This window comes from Patagioenas fasciata, chromosome 1 (genome assembly GCF_037038585.1).
Source record: "Patagioenas fasciata isolate bPatFas1 chromosome 1, bPatFas1.hap1, whole genome shotgun sequence".
Classification (NCBI taxonomy): domain Eukaryota; kingdom Metazoa; phylum Chordata; class Aves; order Columbiformes; family Columbidae; genus Patagioenas; species Patagioenas fasciata.
In genome coordinates, this window is record NC_092520.1 from 30962659 (window position 1) to 30989370 (window position 26712).

General features: G+C 38.6%; 1 protein-coding gene across 1 annotated transcript in view; it reads left to right on the forward strand.

Moving 5' to 3' along the window:
• The window catches only part of KPNA3 (karyopherin subunit alpha 3), a 53481-nt gene that overhangs the window by 22726 nt on the left and 4043 nt on the right, over window positions 1–26712 (forward strand). Inside the window, exons 3-16 of the mRNA XM_065860239.2 lie at window positions 10556–10645; window positions 10804–10833; window positions 10936–10988; window positions 11077–11172; window positions 13483–13568; window positions 16503–16589; window positions 16983–17152; window positions 18268–18312; window positions 20872–21003; window positions 22114–22242; window positions 23143–23247; window positions 23383–23454; window positions 23550–23712; window positions 24653–24747. Of these exons, the coding sequence (XP_065716311.1) occupies window positions 10556–10645; window positions 10804–10833; window positions 10936–10988; window positions 11077–11172; window positions 13483–13568; window positions 16503–16589; window positions 16983–17152; window positions 18268–18312; window positions 20872–21003; window positions 22114–22242; window positions 23143–23247; window positions 23383–23454; window positions 23550–23712; window positions 24653–24747 (1353 nt within the window). The remainder of the gene's footprint in view (window positions 1–10555; window positions 10646–10803; window positions 10834–10935; window positions 10989–11076; window positions 11173–13482; window positions 13569–16502; window positions 16590–16982; window positions 17153–18267; window positions 18313–20871; window positions 21004–22113; window positions 22243–23142; window positions 23248–23382; window positions 23455–23549; window positions 23713–24652; window positions 24748–26712) is intronic.

The following is a 26712-nucleotide window of genomic DNA, read 5'->3' on the forward strand; positions in this document are numbered from 1 at the left end:
TTTGCTGTGGGAACTCTGTGGCAGATATGAGGCTGTTGCTTCTGATCAAGAAATGGGACTGAAATATAAAGGGATATATTTTATTAAGCTCCAACAGTGGAAAGGATAAGCTGTAATTTCACTGCTTCAGTCTTCATCTTCGTGGCTAACACTGCTACCCTAGCAAGAGTATGCCAAACACAGGAAATGTTTGTGTTGGTGTGACTTTAGTAATCCACCAGTGCCTCTTCAAAACAAAGAGTCATCTTCCCTTTATCCCAGCTATCCAGATGCTGTGTGTGCACCTGGCTTTTGAAGAAACAGGAAAATTGAGCATATTCTCAATCTGTTCAGGTGAAACACTATATAGTAATGGGTTTGTCTTTTGAATATACCATAGTATAAATATTAAATGAATGGATCTGATAAAGTTGCTTACATCTTTATTTTGCAAGATGGAATAAATAAAAAAACTCACAGCTTTGAACAGTAGTAAACAATTTCTGCATGCATTAGTGTGAGGTGTTTATTCTTTTGAGATTACAGACATCAAGGTGCATTTGAAACACATTCTGTGTTTCAAAATGTATTATCTCTGTTCACTATCTTCACACCACACTGCAGCTCTTATTCAGAAAGAAGCCTTACTTTTTTTTTCCTTTTTTTTTCTTTTCCCACTTTTCTCACTTTCTGATTAGAAATTGAGCTAACAAAGCTATCTGTGACATAAAAGGATAGCGGTTGCAGAATCCTGGCTGAGGCAAGGCTTGGCACTGTGAGCCAGTCAGATGATGCTCCTGGTGGTCAGGCGCCCTTTTCTGATTCCATATTGGCCTTGCTGAACATGTGTTTTACGCATTTTGGGAACAGACCTACTAATCTTCTGGAAAGATGGTCTCTGGCTATATTGTTAGTGCAGCAATGGGCCAAAGCACATTTCTCTTGCCAGACAGACAAGATAACGATGTCAGTTCTGGTCTTGGAGACTGTCTCAGGATTTAAAATGTAAGTTTCTTGGAATAGTTTCTTTGCAAAGTCTGATTTAGAATGTTTAACGCTTAATTTTAGCATTACAGAAACCAAAAGGCTGATCTGTTAGCAACAGGGACTCTGGAATTAATTGGCTAACCTAGCTGATTAGTCTTATGCTAAAGGGGAGTGGGGTGGGTGAGTAATCTTAGGATTCAGTTTAAGGTTCCATACCTGACAAAGCCTGTAAGTCCATTGCTGTGAGAGCACCTTTCGTTCTTGGGCGCTTGGCCTTCGGTGAGGAGGAAGCTTGAGCTGGGCAGCTTGTGTGCTCTAAGAAAGGTGATCAATGCGGTGGTCACTGAGTCAGATGCCACCCTTCAGAGGAGGCCTTAACACTCCTAACCTCAGCAGAAACAGGGGATCCTGTCCTCCTTTAAGGCCTGCTAACTAACTGGAATGCTAAAAACTTCTAGGATCTCTCATAAGGTTTATTTTTTCTTTCTTGGCAAACTCCACTGCCTCTGAGAGCTCATAGACATGAGCTCATGAAGCTCTAATTGCCAATTAAGTTAGATGCAAGGCAAAGCAATTATTTGCTAAATAAGTGGTGGATTAAGGAGCAGTGGGCATATGTCTTTTTTTACCTGTTTCTCTGTCATACTGTACTTGTTGTCCCTACTCTGATCTTTCTTAAATAAGGTGGCTTATATCCACAATAGCACCTAAATAAAGTAGTGAGCCTTAAGGAAAGTAGTCTGTGTTCATCTTGCTGGGAGACCTAGGGTGGGAAAAATATTTTTCTGATTCCCAGGAAGTCTGAAAATGCAAAAAAAAATGTTAAAGAAGTCCACATTTTCATGTTCAAGACAGTAAAACTTGATTTGGTAACGTGTCTTTTACAATTGAATGTGAAAGTATAACTTTTCATTCACTGTAAAGAACATTTTTTAGGTCTAAGTCCACCAAGTTCAAAGAAACAGCTATAATCACAGGGAGACTGAAGCACTATTAGTAATTTCTTCTGGAGGGTTCTCTATCCAGTGTAAGTACCACAAATTCTTAGGAAAGAGCTTGCATCTACTCTGCCTTGACTGATTCCTCAAATTAAAAAAAAGACCTTAGGAGGAAAATTATGTCCTCAATGTGTTCTTCTGGAGACTTGGTTGAAAAGGGCTATGAAGAAATTCCTTGGAGAATTGCTCGAATCCGTTTTAGTAAGAGCTTGCTTTGGTTAACCTAACCAGCCTCAGTCTTTGCAATCTGTGCTTGAGGCCACATGCTGGTGTACATGTACATGTCTACTTATTTTTAGTCAATCTGCTCATCTTCCAAGATGTGCACTGGCCCAACAGGAACGTTGTGACTGCTGTCTGTTGTCACAAAAGTGAGTTAGCAGAGCTCAAATGTAGAGAACTAGCCCTCGTCTTCCAACTGCATTTCTGTAGCTGTGCTTTTTATCTGAAGAATAGTCTTGGAATCACTTTGATTTGATTGCCTTTGGATGCAAGGGACATAGTTCGCTGAGCATGTAGGGTGTAATTTTGATATCCATGGATTGTAAGATCATCACATTGAACTGTTCAGCCTTTTTATAGTTTGGGTTTATTTTTTTTAAATCTCTGTAGGTGCTAATCAGTTTTAAGACAGTGAGTAGAGCCAACTAATAGTCCTTTCCCAACCATTAAAGAAATAGAATCTTTCCCAACGTACATATCCAAAAGCTGTTACTAAATTTACTCAGGCTAGATAGGCCACCTGTGAAAACTTTGATTTGGAGGATATTCAGTAGAGGTTTTCAGAGCATCCCTTTACCACAATGAGATCGGAGTGGTAGGCATTTTCTTTTTCTTCATGATGGAATGTGGCGGGTGCTCTCACTCCCCAAAACCAAAATTGGACATTACGTGTAATTGAAACCTAGAAATTCAGCTCAATCAGTCACAACCATGGTAGCTTAAAAGGGACATCTGGACAACCTGAATCTACCTCCATCACTGGCCTGATCCTTTAGTCTTTCCTAGGATGTAAGAGCAGATGAAAGAGCTGCTGCTTTTCGCCTGTGAATAAAGCTAATGCTGGATGGCACTTCAGTTCCTAATGTTGAGATGTTCTTTAAGTTCTACTCTTTGTCCTCAGAGGACTCAAACATAAATATCGTAACCTTTATATAAAAAGAACTTCATCCTACTGGTTGCTGAGTTCCTAAGCCTTTCCCTGATCTGAAGAAGCATTTAATAATGGTGTTTCCTACCTGAAGGCAAAGATTTTTCTTGTGTATTTCTTTTCTCTTGTGATCTTGAATCTTCCCAACAGAGTTGAGACTCTTCACAGAGTTATCCCATGTGTCAAATGCTGAAAACCATATATAAATTTATGCTTAACACCTTTGACCACTCCTTTAGCATATCCTATTGGTCATGTGCTATAGTACTAAGTGGAATACTGCACAGAGCTGATGGACACCCTTGTTGCCCACAAGGATTCTTCTTCTGTTAATCATGTTGTCTTTGAAACTTGTTTGCATTGATAGGAACTTTTTTCAATCCTGTGGCCATCTTCCAAGAAGGTAAGCAAGAAGTACCAGGATCTGCAGGGTTTACATATTTACTGTTCATGTAGCCTGACCTTCCCACTGTCAGTGAAGCAAACAATGGGTATCTGTCATCAAAAACTCTCAACAGATCATCACACTGGACAAGAAAGTGCACACATGGTATCATTCCTGTTGTTTCTAACCATTCAACATTTTTGCCTGGCAAATGTGTCCACATACCTTTTGTTCATACTGAAACCTCTGTAGACAGTTTTAGTAGGATCTCTACCAGAATGCTGACGTACTTATAACCAGCTGTTTGTGAACTTTCAGACTTGGTTGTACATATCATGCATGGTTCAAGCAGTGGTTGAGGATCTTCACTTTTGAAGGACGTCTTCTCAGTTTTGTTGGTGATGAAGTCTTAGCCTTCATCGGGGATTTCAGTCTGAGACCTCTCCCTTGGAAAGGGCTCTCTCACCATGGTTTGAACAGGATGGCTGCATCCAGGTGTGCTCATTTGGTTTCATTTTCACCACAGGAGCCTGCAGAAGAGGCTGGTGCTGTGATTTAGGCAAAAACTTTTTAGTTTGTCACAGTATGGTCGTGCCAAGCTGCAAATCATATTCTGTTACCTCATGCAGGGGGATGGGATTTGTCTGTCAAATTACTGCATACAGTGGTTTAGCTGTCCAGGAACTGGATGCTTCTCCAAACAGGCAGAACTGTTTCAAATAGCCTTAAGGCGACTTCTTAGGACTGGAAGGTTCTGTGAACATTTTGACTTTATAAGAAATGCTAATAAGAATAGCTTTTACCTAGCAAGAAAATTTTAATGCTCTTGACTAAGCGCTAGCTTCTCTTCTTCAGGCTGCTGTGCAAGCTCCTCTAGGTGTGTTTCTGACAGTTGTTTTTCAGCCAAACCATTTGCAAACAGTGAGTAGCTACAGGAACGTTCTTGCTTGCTCACACTTCCTGGGGCTAAGGTCATTTTCTGTGGCACCACATGACTGACAGCCTGAAGATGTTGTCTGCGTTCACAGAAATTCTAGTATCAACTTGTGGTCAATTATGTCCTGTGAAGTTCAGCTGTATCTCCTAAGGAGGGTAAAATATCTTGGTATTAGAATACACCTGCTTACTCATATTTATTTTGGTCAACATTGACATTAGGAAGCATCCTCCTAGGCATGCTCATGTTGCCAAAGGAATTAGATGGTTGTGTGTACAGGTATAAAGGCTCTCTAAGGAGCTGTTAACTTGCTTGCTGGAACAAGTGAGAACTGGGCTCTTGGTTGGCTCAGTTATGGTGTCTATTATGGCCATTGTTAGCAATCAGCTACAATTAGAAGGCTTTTCAGTGTTGCTGTCTTATGGTGCTGAGATTTCTAATTAGTCTGATGCAGTTTTCCTCTTGCCAACAGGCCGTGTCTCATAGTGGAATTTAAACCTAGATTATATATGTTTGGTGGCCAGAGATTGAAAGGTTGTTCTTTTGTTATGATCTTCACCCATCGGTGGCCTCCCAGTGGGATGTCTCTGTTCCTGATAGCAGCGGAACAGTTAGGTGGATCTCTGCTTTATTTTACCTCTCAGCATGCTGCTGCAATTAGGAGAACAGTGCTTCAGTATCTGTTCACCTGGGGATTCAAGGGACTTTCCTCCAGGGAAATTGAATTTTTTTGAGGAATACTGTTTGGAGATACCCACTGCCTCAATGTAGGTATGGACAGTTGCTTGAAGTAGAGAGGCAAGTTACTGTTCTCCTGCTGTTCTTCTGTAAATATGTGTTCATTTACAACCTCCCCTCCTTTCTTCTTTGTCCAAGTTCCTGAGAGATTTCTACCAAAAAAAGTGTTCATCACCAATTCTGTAGCCCCAAGCAGAGACAATTAGTGCATGCCCCTCTAAATACTACTCAAGGGAATTATTTCAGCTAACAGTACTTGAGTGATTAACCATGAAGTGTGTATCAGATAATGGTTACAGGCAGGTAGTCTTTCTGAAGATCTTTGGGTGAAGTGGCATGAAATAATCCAGTGCTTTGTTCACTGGTACGCTTCAGACTTTCTGCCTGGTGTTTGTAGAAGGTGATTTTCTAGCTATTTGGCTGCTGAAGGCCGTGCAGCTCGTTCCTGTCATTCTGGGAGGATGCTGTTCGGTCACCCACAGTGGGACTCTTGCTTTGTTCCAGCTATATTCCAACCACTGCCATCCTGGTATTTGGGGATGTTTGAGAGAGGATCTCAAGATACACCTTCATTCTTGCTCTCTGGAGTAGCTGGATATAATAGCCCTTATGTTACACTCTAGTAGAGACACAACCCTGACAAACCCTTATCACTCAGAATGATGTGTTGTATATGTTGAAGAGACGGATACACACCTATAGAGGGATACACATTCAGTACCACAGTTGTTGCAGTGTGATTTTGCTTTTTGAATCCAAAAACTTGGAGATCTTTCAAACTAGAAAATGCATGATGTGGTTTCGGCTGTTTATGGTTAATGTCTTTTAGGGATGAAACGTATTGAGGGTGGAAGTAACATGCATGATAGATGCATTCCACATCTATGTGAATATCTAATATTCTTATCCATTTTAATAATGTGATCTTCATTCCATATGGATGCCATCTATTTAATTTCAACAGAATTGAGAAGGCTTTGACCTTGTTTGAGTTTCCACCTATGACAGCAGTGATGTGCCTTTTAATGGCTTTTTCTTATCCTCTGCATTTTGGACAGATTTCAGTCAAAGCTCCCCAAAGTGCATCCATTCTGTGCCAACATAGGTGCTTTTGTGGGGAGGAACACAGAATGGTAGTGTACCAGTTTCTCTCACAGAACGGTTGGGGTTGGGAGGGACCTCTGGAGATCATCCAGTCCAACCCACCAGCTAAAGCAGGTTCGCCAGAGCAGATCACACAGGAATGTGTCCAGGTGGGTTTTGAATGTCTCCAGAGAAGGAGACTCTACAACCTCTCTGGGCAGCCTGTTTTAGAGCTCTGACACCCTCGTTTCTCTGCACGTTTAGATGGAACCTCCCATGTTTCAGTCTGTGGCCATTTCCCCTCATCCTATTGTTAGGCACCATTGAAAGGAGTCTGGTCCCATCCTCTTGACACCCACTCTTGAGATATATATAAACATTGATGAGATCCCTTCTCAGCCTTCTCTTCTCCAAGCTGAACAGGCCCAGCTCTCTCAGTCTTTCCTCATGATCTCATAGCCTGCCACTGGACTCCCTCCAGTAATTCCTTGTCCTTCTTAAACTGGGGAACCCAGAACTGGACACAGTACTCCAGATGTGGGCTTACCAGGGCAGAGTAGAGGGGGAGAATAACCTCCCTCGACCTGCTGGTCATGCTTTTCCTAGTGCACCCCAGGATACCATTGGCCTTCTTGGCCACAAGGGCACATTACTGACTCACGGTTGACCTGCTGTTCACCAGCATGCCCAGGTTCTTCTCTGCAGTGCTACTTTCCAGCAGGTCCACCGCTAATCTGTACTGGTGCCTGGGGTTATTCTTCCCCAGGTGCAGGACTCTACACTTGCCCTTGTTAAACTTCATTAGGTTCTTCTCTGCCCAGTCCTCCAGCCTGTCCAGATCTCGCAAATGACAGCACAGCCTTCTGGTGTGTCAGCCCTTCCTCCCAGTTTGGTATCATCAGCAAACTTGCTGAGGGTGCACTCAGTCTCTTCATCCAGGTCATTGATTAACGGGTTGAACAGGACCAGACCCTGTACTGACCTGGGGAACCCCACTAACTACAGGCCTCCAGCCAGACTCTGCACCTTTGATCACAACCCTCTGAGCTCTGCCATCCAGCCAGTTCATGATCCGTGTCATTGTGCACTTGTCCAACCCATGCTTCCTAAGCTTAGCTATGTGTATGTTGTGGGTGACATAATTCTCCCCAAATATGGGGCAGTTCTATAAGGTCAGAGGATTCAGTGGTAGGGGAATCTGCTAATACAGTGATGTGAAGCACCTAAATGGGAGAATCTGCTGTTTGGGTGCTTAAAAAGCTTTTTCTTTTTTTAATTACACAAGAAATGTGAAAATAACAAGTGAGATGTAACATTTCCTAACTAGAATTTAATTTTCAGTAAGTTCAATAAAAATAGTATAGTAATAGTAAGTTCTTAGTTAGTCAATAGTTTAGCTAATAGCAAGTTCTTGAGCAATCTATTTCATCATCTCTTGAATCAAAGAATCTGCAAGAGGCCAGCATCTAAAAGACTTTTCTACAGAAATTTAAAAGTAAAGATCACCTGTCCTAATTGCAAGATCTTGTAAAACACATAGTTGAGTGCTGCTGATACTGAAAAAATTGTTTGAGAAACAAGTAAATATCACCAGCTGAATCTGTGAATAACAATTCTTACAACAAGCATATTTTCCAAAAACTCTGCAAATCTCTTGCCCTGACTTTTATGAGCACGAGATGTATAAAATTAAACCAAATACCTCAAGCAGAGCAGAACTGGGAAAAACCTGCCTTGTACCACAGTAATTTGCTGATAATGACAAAGAAACTTGAACCTTCCAAGTCGATGATTTAATATGGATTATTTGACTTGCTCCAGCATACTACTAGTGATGGTTCTGTACTAAGACAGCAATTCCTTCAGGCTGCACCTTTTCAGTAGCCAGGGAACATCTGCGGGACCAGTGTCTGCCCTCCTCCTAAATAAATATGTACATTCCTGTACGTTCATGCATGTACTGACTTGCTCATGCCCATGAACTGTGGTGACACCTCTGGGTGGGGACATAAGGACAGTTGACTCAAGACAGGACCTTCCTCTAGCTTCAGTCCCTTGTCCCAAGACTGACTTGTTTTACCCTGACAGCACAGCTGAACCTGGGGGAGCTGTTCATCTGAGGTGAGCAGGAGGCCCTTCCTCCCTGGGGAGATTTGTGTAGTGGCCCTGCGCTGAAGAAAGCTGACGTGAGCATAGGCCTCTGGAAATTTGGTCCGGTCCCTGTAGTTGCTGAAGCATAGGCTGCCGTTTAGACGAACAGTAGGAAAAGGAATTGTACTTGAGCAAAGCCGGATTGATTTGGTTTGGATGAAGTTTTCCTCATTAGGGATGTTCCTTTTCCCTAGGCTTCCCACAGCAGAGACTCAGGCACGGATTCCAGAAAGTCTTCTAAAACAAATAATTTATTCACAAGGTACAGTGTAGAGCAGCTCGAGCTGGGAGCCTCCTGAAGAGGGACCCTCAGCAGAACAAAAACTTGGATGATTATACCCGCGGAATCCTAGCCCCCCACCGCCTGGTGTGGCACTCCAGGCCAGTTGCAATATTGGAGTCTGGGGTCTCCCAGACTGTTCATTTTCATCAGGTGGGCTGTCGATCAAAGTCCTGACCTGCACCTGCAGCTGAAGAAAAAGTTCTTGGCAAACCAAAACATTCTTCTGATTTGTCTTCTTTTAGACACAGTTCTGTCCCTTTACTTATCTCCAGGGATGCAGCTCCCCTCATCTTCTAGCCTGAAGACTCTGAGGCCTTTTTTATTTAATGAAGCAGAAAGTTTCAAAGGTTCACAGCTTGCAGAAATTACGCAAAGCAAATTTTACCTATGCTAAGAGAATTCTATATAAGCACTTTCTAAACAAGTTGCACAAGAAGCAGTATACCAAATAATTCATTAAGCTAAGGTAGTCTGTTCCCTACCATTTCTTTGCTTAAAATGGCAGTGCCAAGTACTTTGTGTGGAAAAATCAAATATATTCTAGGTCTTTATAGTGAAAGCATCCCCCAGTGTCTACCTGTCTGATGCAGGTTGTCTGCGTAACACTGTTTAGCTGCCTGCTCATTTCCATCTTCCTTCTCTCCAAAACCACTTGACAACAAAATATGTTGTCTGTATGGATGTGCTCTGAGTATGCTGCCGTCATTAATATATTGCTTGAGAGCCTTTCAAACTGAGGCTGGAAAGTGGTTTTAAATTATTTTTAAGATGTCTAAAAAGTAAGCAGGTCCTAGAAATTTTTCACCTCAGGTTGCTCTTTTTTTCGAAAATAAAATAAAATATTGACATGTGACTCTCTTTAGAGACTTTTTTGTATATTACAGGCAAGGCATGATATAGTATGGTCTCTATAATCAGTATTGTTTGGTTGTCAGGTAATAGTTTGGAGACTGAAAAGCCTGTTTTTCCTTGTTAGTATATTTGTTTTAGGTGTTACAGCTCTTTGTTACACCTTTTCCAATGTTTTTCTTCATTAGAGGTTGAAATCTGAATGTGCTTATTAAAAACAAAAACAAAACCACAAAAAGGTGTTTAGCTATATATGTGCTACATCATAATCTTCAATTGCCTGTTTGATCTTTGATTGTACCTCTAGACATACCAAGCAAAAGATAAAGTCTAAAATTTAGACAACTCTGCTTCATGTGTTCTAAATAATAGCTTTAGTACCTTTTAAATTTGTGAAAACATGCATCTGGTTACAGTTACAGCTGATGATTTGATTCCTTTTTAAATTAGGGCTTTAAGTGTTCAAATATTCTAATTAAGCTAGGTAGAAATGTTAAATGGGTACTTTACCACTGAGAAGGTAATTTTTTAAAGGAGCTAAGGCTAGAGGATGCTTTATTTTGAGTCAGGAATCAGGCTAATAGTGTGAGTGGGAAGTATTTATTACAAGTGTCAATGTACATGGATCGTGCTACTTTATACACAAGATGAAAATACATGTAACCAGGGAATGTTGAAGTAGGTTTAGCTGAAAACTAATCTGACACTGGAAAATAATTTCTGTTATGTGTGGCTAAATGTTAATGTCATGCAGATCTATGTGTATTGTAAATGTCTGTTACAAAATTAATCACCAAACTATAAGTTTTAATTAATTCCAATGTCATGGGTTGTCATAGTTCTGTGATTAACAAGCTTATAGATTCTTACAGCTGAAATACTGCAAATTCTATTTGCAGTTACAAATGCATTTTAAAAAAAAAGCAGTCGTCTTAACTTTTATTTTTAAAGGGGCCATTATATCATCACCCTGTAGTAATAAACATTAAGTGTCTTTTTTGTCATTCCGTTACAGAACAAAAGAGATGAACATCTTTTGAAAAAAAGGAATGTTCCCCAAGAAGAAAGTTTAGAAGATTCTGATGTTGATGCTGACTTCAAAGCAGTAAGCTCCTTATTTTTAAAACTTTGGTAGTGTCTCAAAACATTGTAAAGTAGAATTACAAACTGATACTCTGTTAAAATCAGTTTGGTTACATTAAATGTTTAAAAATAATATAATTTAGCAACAAAATTACTAAAACTTTTTTTTTTCTTTTCAAGCAAAATGTGACGCTAGAAGCTATATTGCAGGTATGTTATGTTTAGCTATTTTTTTATTTTTAATTAGAAGTGTGTATTTTGTGCATTTTTAGGTTTTATTGATTATTTATTTATTTATTTATCCATTTTTAGAACGCCACAAGTGACAACCCGGTGATCCAACTGAGTGCTGTCCAGGCTGCAAGGTAAAAATTAAGAATGGCACAGAGATATATTTCCCACATGTTTTTTATTACGAAAGTTACTTATTTACTTCTATGTTTAATTTCACAGAAAACTTCTATCCAGTGACAGAAATCCACCTATTGATGACTTAATAAAATCAGGAATTTTGCCTATTCTGGTAAAATGCCTAGAAAGGGATGATAAGTAAGTATACTTCTAAAAATGTTCATCCTTACTGAAAATCTGCATGCAAAAAAAAACCCCCTCATTATTTCAAATGAAACTGAGGATTCATAGCGCCATATAATCTGACCCAGTTGATCACATTCCATGATGATAAACCATAAATTCTCCAGGAGTATTTATTCTGCCGCATAAATGTCAATTTAGTTTTTAGAGCTTGCATGAGCATATCCAGCTACTGGAGAAAACCTTACTAAATTTCTCGTTGGTTTTGAATATTTTTAAGAAACCTGTCTCAGACTTCCTGCATGTATTTGTGTGAAGGCAGAGAACGTGGCTGGTTGTGAACAGGGCGCTACTCTTTTCCAGAGCACACTTGTCATCTTTTTTCATTAAGGTTATTAGCTTAAGTTTCTAGCTGCTTGTGTTCTCACTGCAAGGTGGGTTTCCTGCTGGCTCTGTGCTGCTCCCTCCTGTGATGGTACAACACAGCGAACATGCGCTCTCTCCTGATTCTGTGCTTGAAAACAAGCTTCAGTAAAGGAGGTAGAGAACACGGAGCATGTAGTTGCAAGAATTTAATGACATGTAAGAAAAATGCCATATTCCACAATCTGTGAACCCCTTATTCAGATAGATGGGGACTAACATATTTGAGGTAAATGTTTTAGCTTGTCTTTGATATCAGGCAACCATACATGTATTTACAGTATTTCCATTTTCAAGGTGATTTCTGCAGCCACAAGGGCTATAAGCTTAAGAATGCAAATTGGCATATTGGGTATAATTTGGTGGTTGCAAAACATCAAGCGTGAGTAGCTTTTTTTCTAGGTTGTTTAACAAAACAATTGCCTAGAAGGCAACTGGCAATAACGTTCAAATCAGGATAGGATTTTAAAATGGGTCGTGTATGCCTGTTTGCTCTAGAAGTAGATGGTTCAGTGGTGTGAAGAATTCTTTTAATTTGAATTTTCTGTCTAGTTTTTGGGTGGTTTATGTGTGTTAAATAAGCCTTTCAGAATTGAACTCAGCATTTTCTGAAGCAGTCCTTTTAATTGTGATTGCTGTATAATATTTAGCAGAGGTAAATTCTGCAAAGACTTTGTGTAGCAGATTGTTAAAAGCTGTTGTTTATGTTATAAGGGAAAGCTTATTGCAAGAGGGAGAAAAGAAGGACCAACCTAGAACTAGAATTTTAATGCATTTGATCCTAGAATCTAAAGGTTTATAGATAGCTATTGACAGGTGCTATTTGTTTTTACAAATCCTTATTTACACATCTTGGGCCCTCCTATCTATTTCTTTTTCAATTTCATCCCCAATAAAACCTTACAATGCTTTGGAAGATAATGCACGAAAAAAAGCTTAAAGGAAGCAGGTGCTATGGCTATATCCAAAACATAATTGATAAAGATCCAAAAAAGCATGCAAATGAAAAATAGTCACCTAACAGTAAATATTCTTTGCTCCTCCCAGAGGCTGACACCTTACTGTTATGCTGACCACCATAAGCTGTAAACCTTTATAGCTTCTAGAACTCTTAACCTTGATCATGCGTTTGAACACCAGTTTTCATGCAAACTGTTTTACTAAACTGCTGTTGACATAGGCAACACGTGACAGGCATCTTGGAAGAGATGTTCCCCCAGCTTTCGTAATATTTGTGACTAATTTTATCTGCATTTAATAAGTCAGTTTTAATACAGGTATCATGCTGCATGATGCTGATGCTTGATCTTTCACCTGTCTGGGATGGAGCAGAAAAATGTCTTTATCCCAGTATATCAGCTTACACTTGATATGGGATGTAATGTCAGAAGGGCCAAGTTTTTGTTAATTATGATCATACATGGTTAATTTATTGAGAAGTCCTAATGGCAGCGAGAGAGTTGCACTTTCTTCACTAAATGTGGGTAGTGTTTGGATCAGATGAATGTGAAGAGGTCTGTGTTACCCGTTAGAGAGGCATAATTAAATTTTATTATGAGGAGTGCTAGAAATCTTTCATACAGGCTGTAACTAGTTGACTAGAGCAGTGGTCAGCTTCACTGGTTGGTATGTGCTTCAATAAGTATTACTGCTTTTATTTTTTTTGACTACTAATAGGAAGTCAGAATGATGGGTGGTTTACAAAAGTTCATAGGATCTGATATCATTTTTTTTTCCCCTCACAGCTTTTTCCTCTGAAATGTCCAGGCTTAGTGGGTTTTTTAAAAAACTGCTTAAACGTAGAGTGTCTCAGAGTGGATACAGCTATTAATACTGAAATGAACCATAAAATAATCAGCAGATCGTGTTTCAACTTATTACTATATAATTATTTCATTGCAGTCCTTCATTACAATTTGAAGCTGCATGGGCATTGACTAACATAGCATCAGGCACTTCTGCACAGACTCAAGCTGTTGTACAGTCTAGTAAGTATTACAGTTTGGTTTTGGGGGGATGGTTGATATTGTGGGTAAAAGCGAAGAAGGGATATTTGGATAACAAATGTTATCCAAATGTTATCAAAACTATTAAGAAATGCGTGGCTGTTGTATTTTTCAAGAAGTTTCTACATTGCTCTTAAACATTAATCTGTTTGTCACTAACAATTAACATAAAGGCTCCCAGACCTGATTTTCCCATAAAGAAGATAAAGAATGACAGATGATAGGAGTATGACAAAAAATGTTAGTCCTTTCTAATTCTTATTACTGGAGTGTTGTACCGTTAATTTCCCTATGGCTAAAACTTATGTTAGGAAGTAAATATTTTCTACCTCAAAGGTATGTTCATTGATGTTGTTGAAGTTGTTAATATATATAGTTATGTAAGGCTGCTCATTTAAATACAGATTTAAGAAAATTACTATACTTTCTTTGACCGTATGATTAATATCTCCTGTGCACACCATGTTTGTTGTGCTGCTTTTATTTCTTGCATAACCAGCCAGTGAGATTTCCATTGTGAAAAAAGATAGGAAATAAACAGTAAAGTTAATTGAAGATAAATTGTTCAAATTACTTTTTCAGGATTTTATATATAGATATTTTTGTATCAGCGCGCTTTTTATGCTAAATACAACAGGAGACTATCTCTAAGCAGATATGTGATAAATTGCCTTGGCTTATTCATATTCACTGTTTTTATAGGAGAAAATGGTGACTTAGTTCTTTGATTTATTTTTTTAAGTGTATGAACCTACCTTTCAAATAAAAATGCTGTTTTGTACATTTTAATAGCTAATGAATTATATCACTAATTTGTTAGATTCTGTATATTTCAAATACTGGAGCAATAGAATAAGAATGCTAATACAAATGATCTTTGAATAAAAATCCAGAACCTTTTAAAAAAAATGAATATCTTGAATTTGTTTGAAAAAGTCCTGATGTAATTTGGGCAACTCTGGTTTTAGATTGTTTTTCTGGTGTCTAAATAACTTTGAAAATCTATTCCTTAGTTTTTTTTATCCTTCCCAGCTTGTTCATTAATTAGTCGTTATCTTCCTTCTTCAAGTTCCATAGTGTTATCATATTTGAAAATGATGAATCTAATGAAAAGGCTTAAAAGAGAAAATATTGAAAAAAAATCTTATAGTGAAAATTAAAAATTAGGATGAAAATATGTACAGCACAGCCAAAAGCATTGCTGTTACCTGAACAATTACTAGAAGTTCAGGCTGGGGTATCTCTCTCCCAAAAATCTGTTTAGCTCATGCTTGGAAAAAAAAGAAAATATGATAAAATGACTTTAGAGAAGCAAAAAGCCTTTTCCAAGCTTTACGTCAAAAGACAAAATGAAAGGTAGTCTAGAAGTGTCGCTGCTTTGGCTGGAAGATGAGTAAGGGAAAGCGGCCTCTCAGCGCTACTCCCTTCAGATAAGGGATGGTTTGAAGAAACAAAGCAATGGGCCCTTGCGCTGTAGGAGAGGCTGGTGTGGCCTAAATACAAAAGAAGAAAATTAAAAAATACAAAAGATTGCCTCCTGCAATCAAGAGGGACAGATGGCAATTGGAAGGCCCAGCGAAAGAGGCAAAGTACTATACACACAGAATAGATGTTGGCAGGAGCCAGTGTGGAGCAGAAGTAATTCATTTTTTGAGACAAGGAGATAACCTGCACCTCGTGTTTTTTCCAGCTGTCCTTCTGCCTGAGTGCTGGTATGAAATAATTTCATTTGTACTTTTGAAAGCATACCAGGATTGCAATCTCATATACACTACATACTTGACCCTCCTGTCTGAAATATGTTGAATACAGGTATGGCTGAAGTGTAATCTCAGTAATCGCTGAGAAGCAAGCTGGAATATTCCACTTGAGCCAATAGAAGTGGGATGGTTGTTATAAGAACAGTGAGAGTGTTCTTAAGCAACGGTGTGTTGCCGTCACTCCCAACTTGTCAGTTGTAGGCAATTGCTGAATTACTCATCTAGGGTGGGGAAGGAATTTTAGGTTGTCTTTATTCTTCATTGCTCTGTATTTTTCAGGAAAATACATGAAGGATTTTTGGCTCATTATCACATGTTAAATTATCAACAGAACATTGATTCACAGTTGCTCACAAATTGTCTTGCAATTTTTTTTAAATTTCTGAAGCTATTTCTGAAGCTATTTTTATGAGAAAAACTACTCTTTCCTTCAACAGTGTATAAGTTGATCTATTTTACTTTGCTTAGGCTATAGCACAAGTATGATCATATATAGATTTAAAAAATTGCTGCAAGAATTATTGTCTTTCAGACAGTTGTCTGAAGGAAAGTAGTGTATGGGAATAGTAGAGGGATGGTTTTGTAGCTCTGTTAAGTTGATGAATTCAGCAGAGACTGAAATCTAAAATCAGTACCGCTTCCTTAATCTGGTATGTTGCCTGCGTTGTATAAGAGCAAACTAAAACGTGTCTTAGGAGTGGCAGATGGATCTAAATCTTCACTGCATATGGAAACTAACTATAGCCACCTCTTGGAAGGGGGCTGTTTTCTTAAAGTCAAGATTTGAAGCACGTTTGCACGAGTAGGCATGTCATTCTGTTAGGTGTGTAGCGTGGTCCTGGATAACTGGAAAATGTGAATTTCCAGGACACGAAACTCAGCACCTACATGCTTGAGGCTCTTACATATCACTTTGAGGAATATGGGGAAGTGTTTTAATGTGGGGAGCATTGTTGTTTAAGAGTTTCTTGTTCTCAAATCTATTTTTCCCCTCTCTAGATAAATATAGAAATGTTTAACTGAGGGGTTTTTTATGCTTTTCATAATAGAAGCATGTATTAGGTATGGTAGAGAAAGTGTTTTGTATTAATCAATTGAAAGCATTGTGCATATACCATATTTCAGTAAAAACAAATCCAATCTTTGCATTCTGCAGATGCAGTACCCCTCTTCTTGAGACTACTTCATTCACCACACCAGAATGTTTGTGAGCAGGCCGTCTGGGCTCTCGGAAATATTATAGGTAACTCTTGTTGTTATAGTGATCTGAATTCAGGGAGCGTTTCATTTTAGAATTTAACTTTTTGAACATTGGCATTATCATATGAGACTATGTTTCCTCTAAATTCTGTGGCTTAATATGATTTTTCATGTGGCTAGAATTATATATATGTGTCCTATTTTTTCTGAAGAAATAGTATCACTTCCTACACAAAATATTAACAGGATAAATTTTGTGTTTCGTAAAATATACATACATATCTGTGCGTATGTATATTTAATTGAACACGACCTTTTAGTAGTAGATTATTGGTGAGGAAACATAGAATTTCAGTATCCCAACATGTCATTGCATACATTTCAAGATTTTCCATTTTTAATGTAATTTCTTTTACAACAATTTTCATTTCTGTAGGTGATGGTCCTCAGTGTAGAGATTATGTCATATCACTGGGAGTTGTCAAACCTCTTCTGTCCTTCATCAATCCCTCCATTCCCATCACCTTCCTTCGGAACGTCACATGGGTCATTGTAAATCTCTGCAGGAATAAGGACCCCCCACCGCCTATGGAGACAGTTCAGGAGGTAAATAAAGAATTATGAGACAGATAATTTTTTATACTGTGGGCTAGAGGCCAAATGTTTTGCATTGTCACACTATGAATTTATGCATGTTTTTTTGCCAGTATCTTGTGCCACTTACCAGTTGTTAAATGAAGTAATTTGACCAATTTGATGCTTCTTACCAAGGTTGTAATAAAGGTATTTGTAACATCTGAAACTGAGTAAGACTGAAGACTGAGGAGCCATATATTTAAACAGACAAAACAAAACATTAACGCACTAGAAAGTGTTAACATACTCAACATTCCATTCTTTTTTTCAAAAAAAAGGCTAAGAACATGATATAGAAGCATTCAAATATTATTTTCAGTAAGAGGAAATGTAAGCAAGCTATTGAATATAGTTTGTTTTGACTAGCTGTGAACATGCAATGTCAAGTCCTCAAGAAGAAAAGCATCTGAAAATCCTTTTACACTGGTGAACAGAGCAAATGCAGTTTATAGAGTAGACACAGCTAGTAAAGAGATGCTATTTGACTAGAACTATAGTTGTATGGTAAGTTCTTAATTTTAAGATAAATTCCAAAATGTAGATAGTTTTTGAATACATGTGAAGTATAATATTGTTTGCAACTAAACTTCAATGAAATTTTAAAAGTGAAGCAGAGAATGGGGAAACTTCTACAAGTAATAATAACCAAATAAAAAGCCCTGTTCTAAGTAGTCTTCTCATAGCTCAGTTTTATATTTTCTCCATACATGAATACAGAAACAAAATTTTACTTTAATCCAAGAGGGTTTAATATATTGATATTAAACTAATGATTTTTATTATATTGTGTGGTAACAAAGCTTTCAAAATAACAGGGGGGATGTCTTATCTCAGTTGTTTGCTTGTTTTCCCTCAAAATATAGTCTGATCTGTGTGTCTTTGAAATACAGTACTGGCTTTTATTTTTACTAATTTTAAATATAATAGATATATTTTTATGTATACTTTGAGGGAAAGACCAGCTGCTGGGAAGTGTGTGAACGCAGTGTGCTAAAGCAGTCTCAAGCTTTGTGGCTGCTGTACATGGAGTCATGATTGTACAGCCAATTTCATTCTACTGTAGTGACCAATTAACTTCTTTTCAGATTTTGCCAGCATTGTGTGTTCTCATTTACCATACAGATATAAACGTAAGTAATTTCTCAAGTTTTAGATACTTAGATTCTTTGTTTTCTCTGAAGAGAAAATACTTCAAGATTGTATTTAAGTGGCAACCTTAGTTTTGTGTGTCATTTCATGTATAATTAACTAGTAAATGCACGATTAAATATGAAGACTAATATAATCATAGTCATTCAGAGCATGAAAAAGAAAGTGAAAACACCATTCCTGAAATATCTTTTCTTAAAGCTTTTTTAATCACATTTAAAAGCCACATTTTAAAGAAGTTCTGTCTTGCAGAATTGAGCACTGGAAATGTAAAGTGCCAACTTCACCATCAGTTTCACTTTAATTCTGCCCCACTTTATAATTTTACATAGATGATATATAATGCATGTGTAGAAAAAAACATAATTCTACATATCAGTCCAATGAAAATCGTGATCGTATGGGTAAATCTGAGTTTTGTAACCTGTTGGGTGCTTGACTTTGCAACCTGTTTAACGAAGGAAATCACATGCAAAAATGTACTTAAATAAACAGGAATAAATTATTGTTTTGTGGCACCTTTGACAACTTTTATTCATGTGTTTAATACTAAACTTTCAATACTTCTCACATTCCTGATCCATGGGCTTACATGTATTTTCTGAGTGAAGCCCTAGAGGAGTGGACTTACCTCCTGAAGGCTTATATTGGGACTTCAGGAGCAAAGATCCGTATAATTGAGGGATACTGAGCCACTCTCCTCCCGTCAGGACTTTGTGATGTCTTTACTCTTGCTCCCTGTAGTGATTCTCCAATTTAGGGAAGCAGGAATTGAACCCTTCTGGTGAGTCTGGGGATAGAGCAAAAGACTGGTGGAACTGTCTTTTGTTATTTCCACACTGTTGTAGTGGTGTTTCTGCTGCTTTTTTAATGGTGAAGTGGGCTTGGCTCCACAAAATATTTGCAAACAGTTTAATTTGGGATTTTGCCAGGGCTTTCCCAGTGTAATATGAGTGGGAGACAGCACATGGTGGCTTTCCAATTCGTAATTTGGACAAACTTGAATGGAAATTCGTAGCAAACCCAAACATGCTTCTAGCCTATAGGCTTTTTTTATTTCCTGACAAATTTGCGATCTCTCGCAAGCAATGATTGTGTGAGAGCTTCGTGAAGTAGATACAAGACTATGTGATGCCAGGTTTTGACTGACCTCAATTAGGGTGCCCATCTTTTTGATCCTGAGGGTCAGGTGCTAGTTTGGAGGTACCAGTCTGGTCCCAGGCCCTCCGTACTGGAGCAGCAAACCTGTCTTTGGAGATGAGTCAGTGATGGAGGTAGGTCAGCCAGCAGTCCTGTGAGCGCTTCTGGCGGCTGCTGCTCTCATCAACAGCGGGGCTGTGGGGCAGCAAGCTGGTGAGGCACTGTCTCTCACTGCTTCTGCTATGATACCGGCTCCACTGCAGCACCTTCTGCTGTCCCTGTGGCAATGGCAGGTGAGGGCAGCAGCACGCTGGGCCAGGAGAGCCTTGGGGCTGTGCTGGCTGGTCCCTGGAGCTGAGTGGAAGCAGCCTGTGGATCAGGACTTTGGTCCTTCATATGGTTCAGTGCTGTAGTATTTAGCTGTCTTAATAGCGAGAAATTTTAAATGGGTATCTTTGTTAGAAATAGAGTAGATACAGATAATTCAACAGACGATGTCCTCAGTTGCGTCCAGATGTCTCTCCCTGCAGTTCCTAATACCACCTCTAAGGGATGGAATATCCCTCTTTCTGCTGGCTTTGTTTCTGCTTTGGATACTACCTTTCAATGACTGTAACTTTTGTACCTTTCTGGTTTTGAGGGCTCTCAAATAATCCTGATGAAGTCATCAGTAACTTTGTCTTCCTTTTCTTTAAGACACTAAGATGCATGATAGTAATTTCTCTGTGAATTTTCTCTTTGCTTGAACAGTTGCCACCTTACAATAGTTGCTAGTCCTTTAGCTGGTTTGGTATAATAATTCCTTTCCTTTGCTGTGGATTTCATTCTTAATATGAAGGCAAAAAACAGCAGACATCCAGAACAGTTTGCAGTTTCTCTTGAGAACTGCATTATGAATCAGAAATGCTGAGGTGTAAGATAGATGGATTGGAGACTAAGGGGACTCAGGTGTTCTGTAACCAAAAGATGGCACAACTGACAAACTGTAGCAGTGCTAGGAGGCTGGGTTGGTATTTTCTTCAGAACGTTACCAGCATAACTACTTAGCTGAGCTCATTGTCTATCTTTGAGATGCAAATCAAACCCAACAGTTTACCTTTGTGAGATGATGTATGCTGTCATTCTGTGCCCCCAAATGTGGTATTTATTTTAAAAAAATGAGAGAGGGCATATATAAATTGTTATTCAGGAGCAAATGGCCCCAGTTTTCATAGTTGTATGTAATAATCTATCATTTTAGTAATTAGGTCTCATCATAATGTTTGAGTTTTCCCTGTAACTAAATTGCATGCTCTTTTCTTTTTTTACCCCAGACATGTGGAATGTTTATCAATAATTTAAGACTCCATTATATGGATTTTACTGCTCAGTGTGTAAACCATGTTCTTTCCAATTTGTAGATTCTTGTGGACACTGTTTGGGCTTTGTCCTACTTGACAGATGGTGGAAATGAACAGATACAAATGGTGATTGATTCAGGAGTTGTACCTTTTCTAGTTCCCCTTCTGAGTCATCAGGAGGTTAAAGTTCAAGTAAGTCTGGTTCAGTTGCTATTGAATGGTTCTTTGTAAGCTGTTTTCTAAAAAATGTGCCTTAGAGTGTTTATTGGTGGAGTACTGACGTGGGTGTTCGTAGCTGCATTTGTTGCAGGTAAAACTGAACAAAAGGTGTTACCTACACTGAGGAAAAAGCCATTATTAAAATGAAAGAAAACTCGAACAAAACACTTCTAATGTAGTTTTAAGTGAAGGTTAGACATTAATTTCCATTGTGTGATTATCAGGGGTGCCTTCCTTTTGTAGTCCAAAAATATTTAATGACAACAGATTTTACATTTTCCAGAATTCAAGTTGTATGCACTCTTTTCTGTGGCTGCATACAGGGTTGTGCATATATTAATATTTTGGGACCTTTTGAATGTTAAAATATTTGCAGATGCTGAGTCCTTTTAATAAAGTAAATTTCTAATTAGCTACAAAAGGTAGGGTAACTGCACTTCTTTGATTAATTTCAAAGACAAAGGGAAACTAAAAGTTAGTTAATGTGTGCTTGGTTTTTCTAAACCAGCCATTGCAGTTGGGAGCATTTTTACTGATCATTTGCTGTGCTTGTTTAGTCTGTACTTTGTATGAGACTGGGCTGTCTTGAAATTTGTCAGACCAGTTAACTAGATGAAAAGGAGTCTTTCCAGTATTCTGTCTCTTGTTAAAGCATTTACTAACCAATACATAGAGATAGAGAGTCCATTTCTGAAAGTCAACTGAGAATAAATAAGAAAAGTAGTCATGGGTTTTTTAATTCTGTAGTGGAGAGCTGAACGGAGAAGTAAGGAACCTTGACAGACATAGTCAAAGCCTAGAAACAGATAATGTAATTGTAGCTCAGATTAGATACGTGATTAATTAACTCTTCTATTGTTTTAATATTAAATTTTTAATCTTTATGCTTTTTGAGGTGAGCTGCAGTGTGTCTGTTCAGTAAAATCCTGTACTGTGTGTTTCTGTTTTGACGAAACAGTACCCATTTTTAGGAAGTAGCTCAGAGGATAAAGTGCTAAATTGTATTTTGCGAAGTGTTTTAGCATAAGTAACAGCAATGTCTTTAACATGCAATTTTTTTTCCTTCCCGCTTTGGATATTCAGACAGCAGCACTGAGAGCAGTAGGCAACATAGTAACTGGTACTGATGAACAGACGCAAGTTGTTCTCAATTGTGATGTTTTGTCTTATTTCCCAAATCTCCTGACGCATCCAAAAGAGAAGATAAACAAGGTAAGAGCTCCTTTTGAATGCCAAGACTGGAATTATTTTTTCATAAGGGGACTCTGTAGATGCTTTAAGTTTTGTTTGAGGTGCATGTTGTGAGACGGGCAAATACAAGTAAAAGCCAAATACACATCCCTAAAAAAAATTGAACTCATTATGGTTTTTTCCTGAAGTACTTCATAATTGGCTACTTGCCACATCTGGTTGGTTTTTACTTAACATCAGAGCCTTTTTAAGATGTTCTGTATTGCCTTGCCAAGTATCCCCCTTTGTAACCAGGCATTTATAGCTGCCATCAGATAGATGTTAGCTGTGCCAATGAACCCCTTGAAGGAGATAACAGCTGAGTCAAGTCTCAAGACTCAGAGTCCTGTCTGATCCTTGAGTGAGCTTTGGGAGCTCCACTTCATGTTTCAGGAAGAAAATGGGAGCTGGAGCTGTTTTTCCTTGTATCAGCCCAGAAAGATACTGCTGAGTGGCTAAGTCAAATATTGCAGGATAAGTCCTTTTTATATGAGGTTTTAGCAGTTTCCCTGTTTTCTTTGCAAAACTGATTTCAAGTTTAAAATATGGCTGTGATTCCAGCAATGCAAAGCAGATCTAAGGTTGAAGTCTGTATTGCTCCCAGTGTATGGAGACACTTCTTGTGCAAGTAATAGTCTGGCCCTGTTAATTAATCATGTTGATATTACATTGATCCCCTGTGCATTTGGCTTTCACAGTGCAGTAAAAGTTTGTGCACTAAAAGTGCTATTGGGGAGGAAACCTGGAGGCTCTGTTTGGTGGTTGGTCATGGTATGATTTTAGATTTTGAGGTTGTTTGGTTGGGTTTTTGGTTTTTATCTGTTGACTGTTTTTTAAGAGTGTTTTGCTTTTTTAAATTTTTTTTTTTTTTTCCAATTGTAGGAAGCAGTTTGGTTCCTTTCCAATATCACAGCAGGAAACCAGCAGCAAGTTCAGGCTGTAATAGATGCTGGGCTAATCCCTATGATCATACACCAGCTGGCTAAGGTCAGTCAAACTATCAGCTATGCAAGTTGTCATCCTCTTTTTATAAATTTGACATGAGGAGTCTGTGGTTTTTAATACTAAGCTTGACAGATGTTTCCATGCTGATTTTAATGAGCTATTAATTTTATTTTTCAGGGGGACTTTGGAACACAAAAGGAAGCTGCTTGGGCAATTAGCAATTTGACAATAAGTGGGAGAAAAGATCAGGTATGTGTATTGGGATTTCAGCTGGCACTAAAATGTTGCACATGCAGCCATTTGTAAGAAGCACAACATTGAAAGCATGTTTTTTCATTATTTAGGTTGAATACCTTGTACAGCAAAATGTAATCCCACCATTCTGCAATCTCCTGTCAGTAAAGGATTCTCAAGTGGTACAGGTGGTGCTGGATGGTCTGAAAAACATCCTGATAATGGCTGGAGATGAGGCTAGCACAATAGCTGAAATTATAGAAGAGTGTGGAGGTAAGTGCTTATTTGGCTTTCATAAAAATCAATTTTGGGGATATTATTCTGTCTTCCTTTTGCTGCTTTTGATATTTACTACAGCATTTTTTTACCATGGGCTATTTTAATAAGGAACTGAGACTTCTGTAATGAGACAAATGACTTTTTTTTTCTGTTTGTCTTGGTTTAGAGATGGTCATGTTGAAGCCCATCATTGAATGAGCTTTCTGTAGCTTAGGGATCTTTTTAGCTTGAAGTGAGAATTGTATTTCTTTTCATTTGATTACTGAGTGTACTTTGTTCTGTAGTAAAAGCACAATTCTTGCTTTAATTCATTGCCTTGGAAGCAGTTGTTAGGATCATAATTTCATTACAGGCCAAAACAGGATGAGGAGCCTTTTGGATATTGCAATCCAAGTTTTAACAGATGCTAATTAATGCATTATAGTAAGATAGCAGTAAAAGGATGTTGAAGAACATACTACACTGGAAGTTTTTTCCTTGTGTTATTCCATATCCAGTTTGAAAATGGGACTAGTGTTTTGAGCTGCTTTTGGTGTGAGGTTTTGTCACTTTGTTGTTTTATACTCATATGCAGCACACAAATGTAGCCACTTCCTTTTGGTGATATACATAAAGCACAGTGGCTGGAACAAAAGCTACGTAGTAGACAGAAGTCTTAAAAAAATTAAATACAGAGAGTTTTATCTAAAAAGGGAGACAATTCCATTATCCTTTCTTCATAAAAAGGGATATTACATGACATGCGAAGGTTCACAAACTACTCTTTCCTCTTAGAGACAAAGATAGCTACTATATACATAATATTTGCAAACTGAGCTACATCTTTTCTAATATGTTTCAGTAGTGATGTTTCATTATTTTTCCTAGTTTTTCCAAAGTAGTCAATAAGTCCAGTATAAACTCACAAAACTCTTCTCCATTTTCTTTTATTCAGGGTTAGAGAAAATCGAAGCCTTGCAACAGCATGAGAATGAAGACATTTATAAGCTAGCATTTGAAATCATAGATCAGTATTTCTCTGGTGATGATGTAAGTATGCTAAATATTGCAGAGTATATGTGCTGTGCTGTTAGCTTAGTAAGTACTTTGTCATTGTTTCTCAGTTCCAATCATCATGAACATAGGTTACCTGGAAAGTTGGTTTTCCTGCTCCTTTCTCAGTACAGCTTCTCTTAATTGAAAGCTTTGGAAGGGTTTCTCAATACCCAGAATTTTATTTAGCAACGTGAAGATAACTACTCTGGTTTTGCCTAATAAATGGATTGACACTGGCCTAATCTTGTCACACTGGCATGTAAATTGACATGTAATTACTTGCGATTAGCATCTAAACACTTATCTGGCTCTCATTTTTACTTTCTCATACATCAGACTTTGGGGGGAGGAGGGGTGGATCCTCACTTTCAGATAGATTGCTCTATTTCAGCTCTCTAATTGCTCCGTCTGGATTCTGCATTGAAAAGAGTCATCAAAACTGTAACTGATTGATCTAGACCATCTGACATTTTCTTGCACCCTGATTAGGTATTTTGACCCTCTGGGTTCTAGCTCTTTCTGTTACTGGCTGCTTGTGAGAGTGCCTCAGAGGCACTTCAACAAGAAATTTGAAGACAAATGATAATTATGTTTTCTAGGCCACCCAGGGTGTCTGTAGTTCTGCAGCTGAGCAGAATTATGTTTTCAGTTCTTCTCTTAAATTGAACTCGGCAGATTCCAGCTCTGACTTTAAGACTTTCAATTCACGCATTCATCATGTGACTGTGAAGTTAAAGTCACCAGAAGTTAAGATATGTAAAGTTCCCTGTGCTTGTAATGATTCTGTGAGCAATGTCAAATAGTCTCCATAATGGCTCTGAGGTTTCCATAGCCAACTGAAGAGCACAGTCTAGTTGGTGCAGGGGGGGGAATCACCCTTTTTGAGGTTAGTACTGCCCTCTGTGCATTTACTTTTTACGTACACTAATGCAATTTATTCTTTGCCTGATATGCTGAATTTACCTCCTTTACTCAGGAGCAAAACATTACTTCAGATTATTGTTTATACTGCTGTATATGCTATTTATACTATCCAAATGCAAGGTCCTGCATCTGGGTTGGGGCAACCCCAATATCAGTACAGGCTTGGGGATGAAAGGATTGAGAGCAGCCCTGTGAGAATGACTTGGGGGTACTGGGGGATGAAAAACTGGACATGAGCCAGCAATGTGTGCTCACAGCCCAGAAGGCCAATCTTATCTTGGGCTGCAACAAAAGCAGCGTGGCCAGCAGGTCGAGGGAGGTGATTCTGCCCCTTTGCTCCGCTCTGGTGAGACCCCATCTGGAATCCTGTGTCCAGCTCTGGAGCCTCAGTACAGGAAAGACATGGACCTGTTGGAGAGGGGCCAGAGGAGGGACATGAAAATGATCAGAGGGCTGGAACAGCTCTGCTGTGAGGACAGGCTGAGAGTTGGGGTTGTTCAACCTGGAGAAGAGAAGGCTCCGGGGACACCTTATTGCGGCCTTTCAGTACTTAAAATGGGCCTGTAACAAATATGGGGACAGACTTTTTAGCAGGTCAGGGGTCATGACTTTAAACTGAAGGAGGGGAGATTCAGGCTAGACATGATGAAGAAATTTTTTACAAAGGGTGGTGCAACACTGTCCCAGGTTGCCCAGAGCGGTGGTAGATGCTCCATCCCTGGAGACATTCAAGGCCAGGCTGGATGGGGCTCTGAGCAACCTGATCTAGTTGAAGATGTCCCTGCTCATTGCAGGGGGATTGGGCTAGATGACCTTTGAATGTCCCTTCCAATCCAAAATGATTCTATGGTTCAGCTATCATGTTCTGAAATGTGACATTGTAGAAATTCTATGATGGGGAGATAAAACATAAAAACAGACGAATTTTCAGGTAGTAAATATAAGTAGGAAAATAACCCATGTTGTTTGAGAACTGGTGCAAAAACGAACACCCAGGAAAAAGAAAATTGTCCTAGGAAGACAAGTGACTGGTTA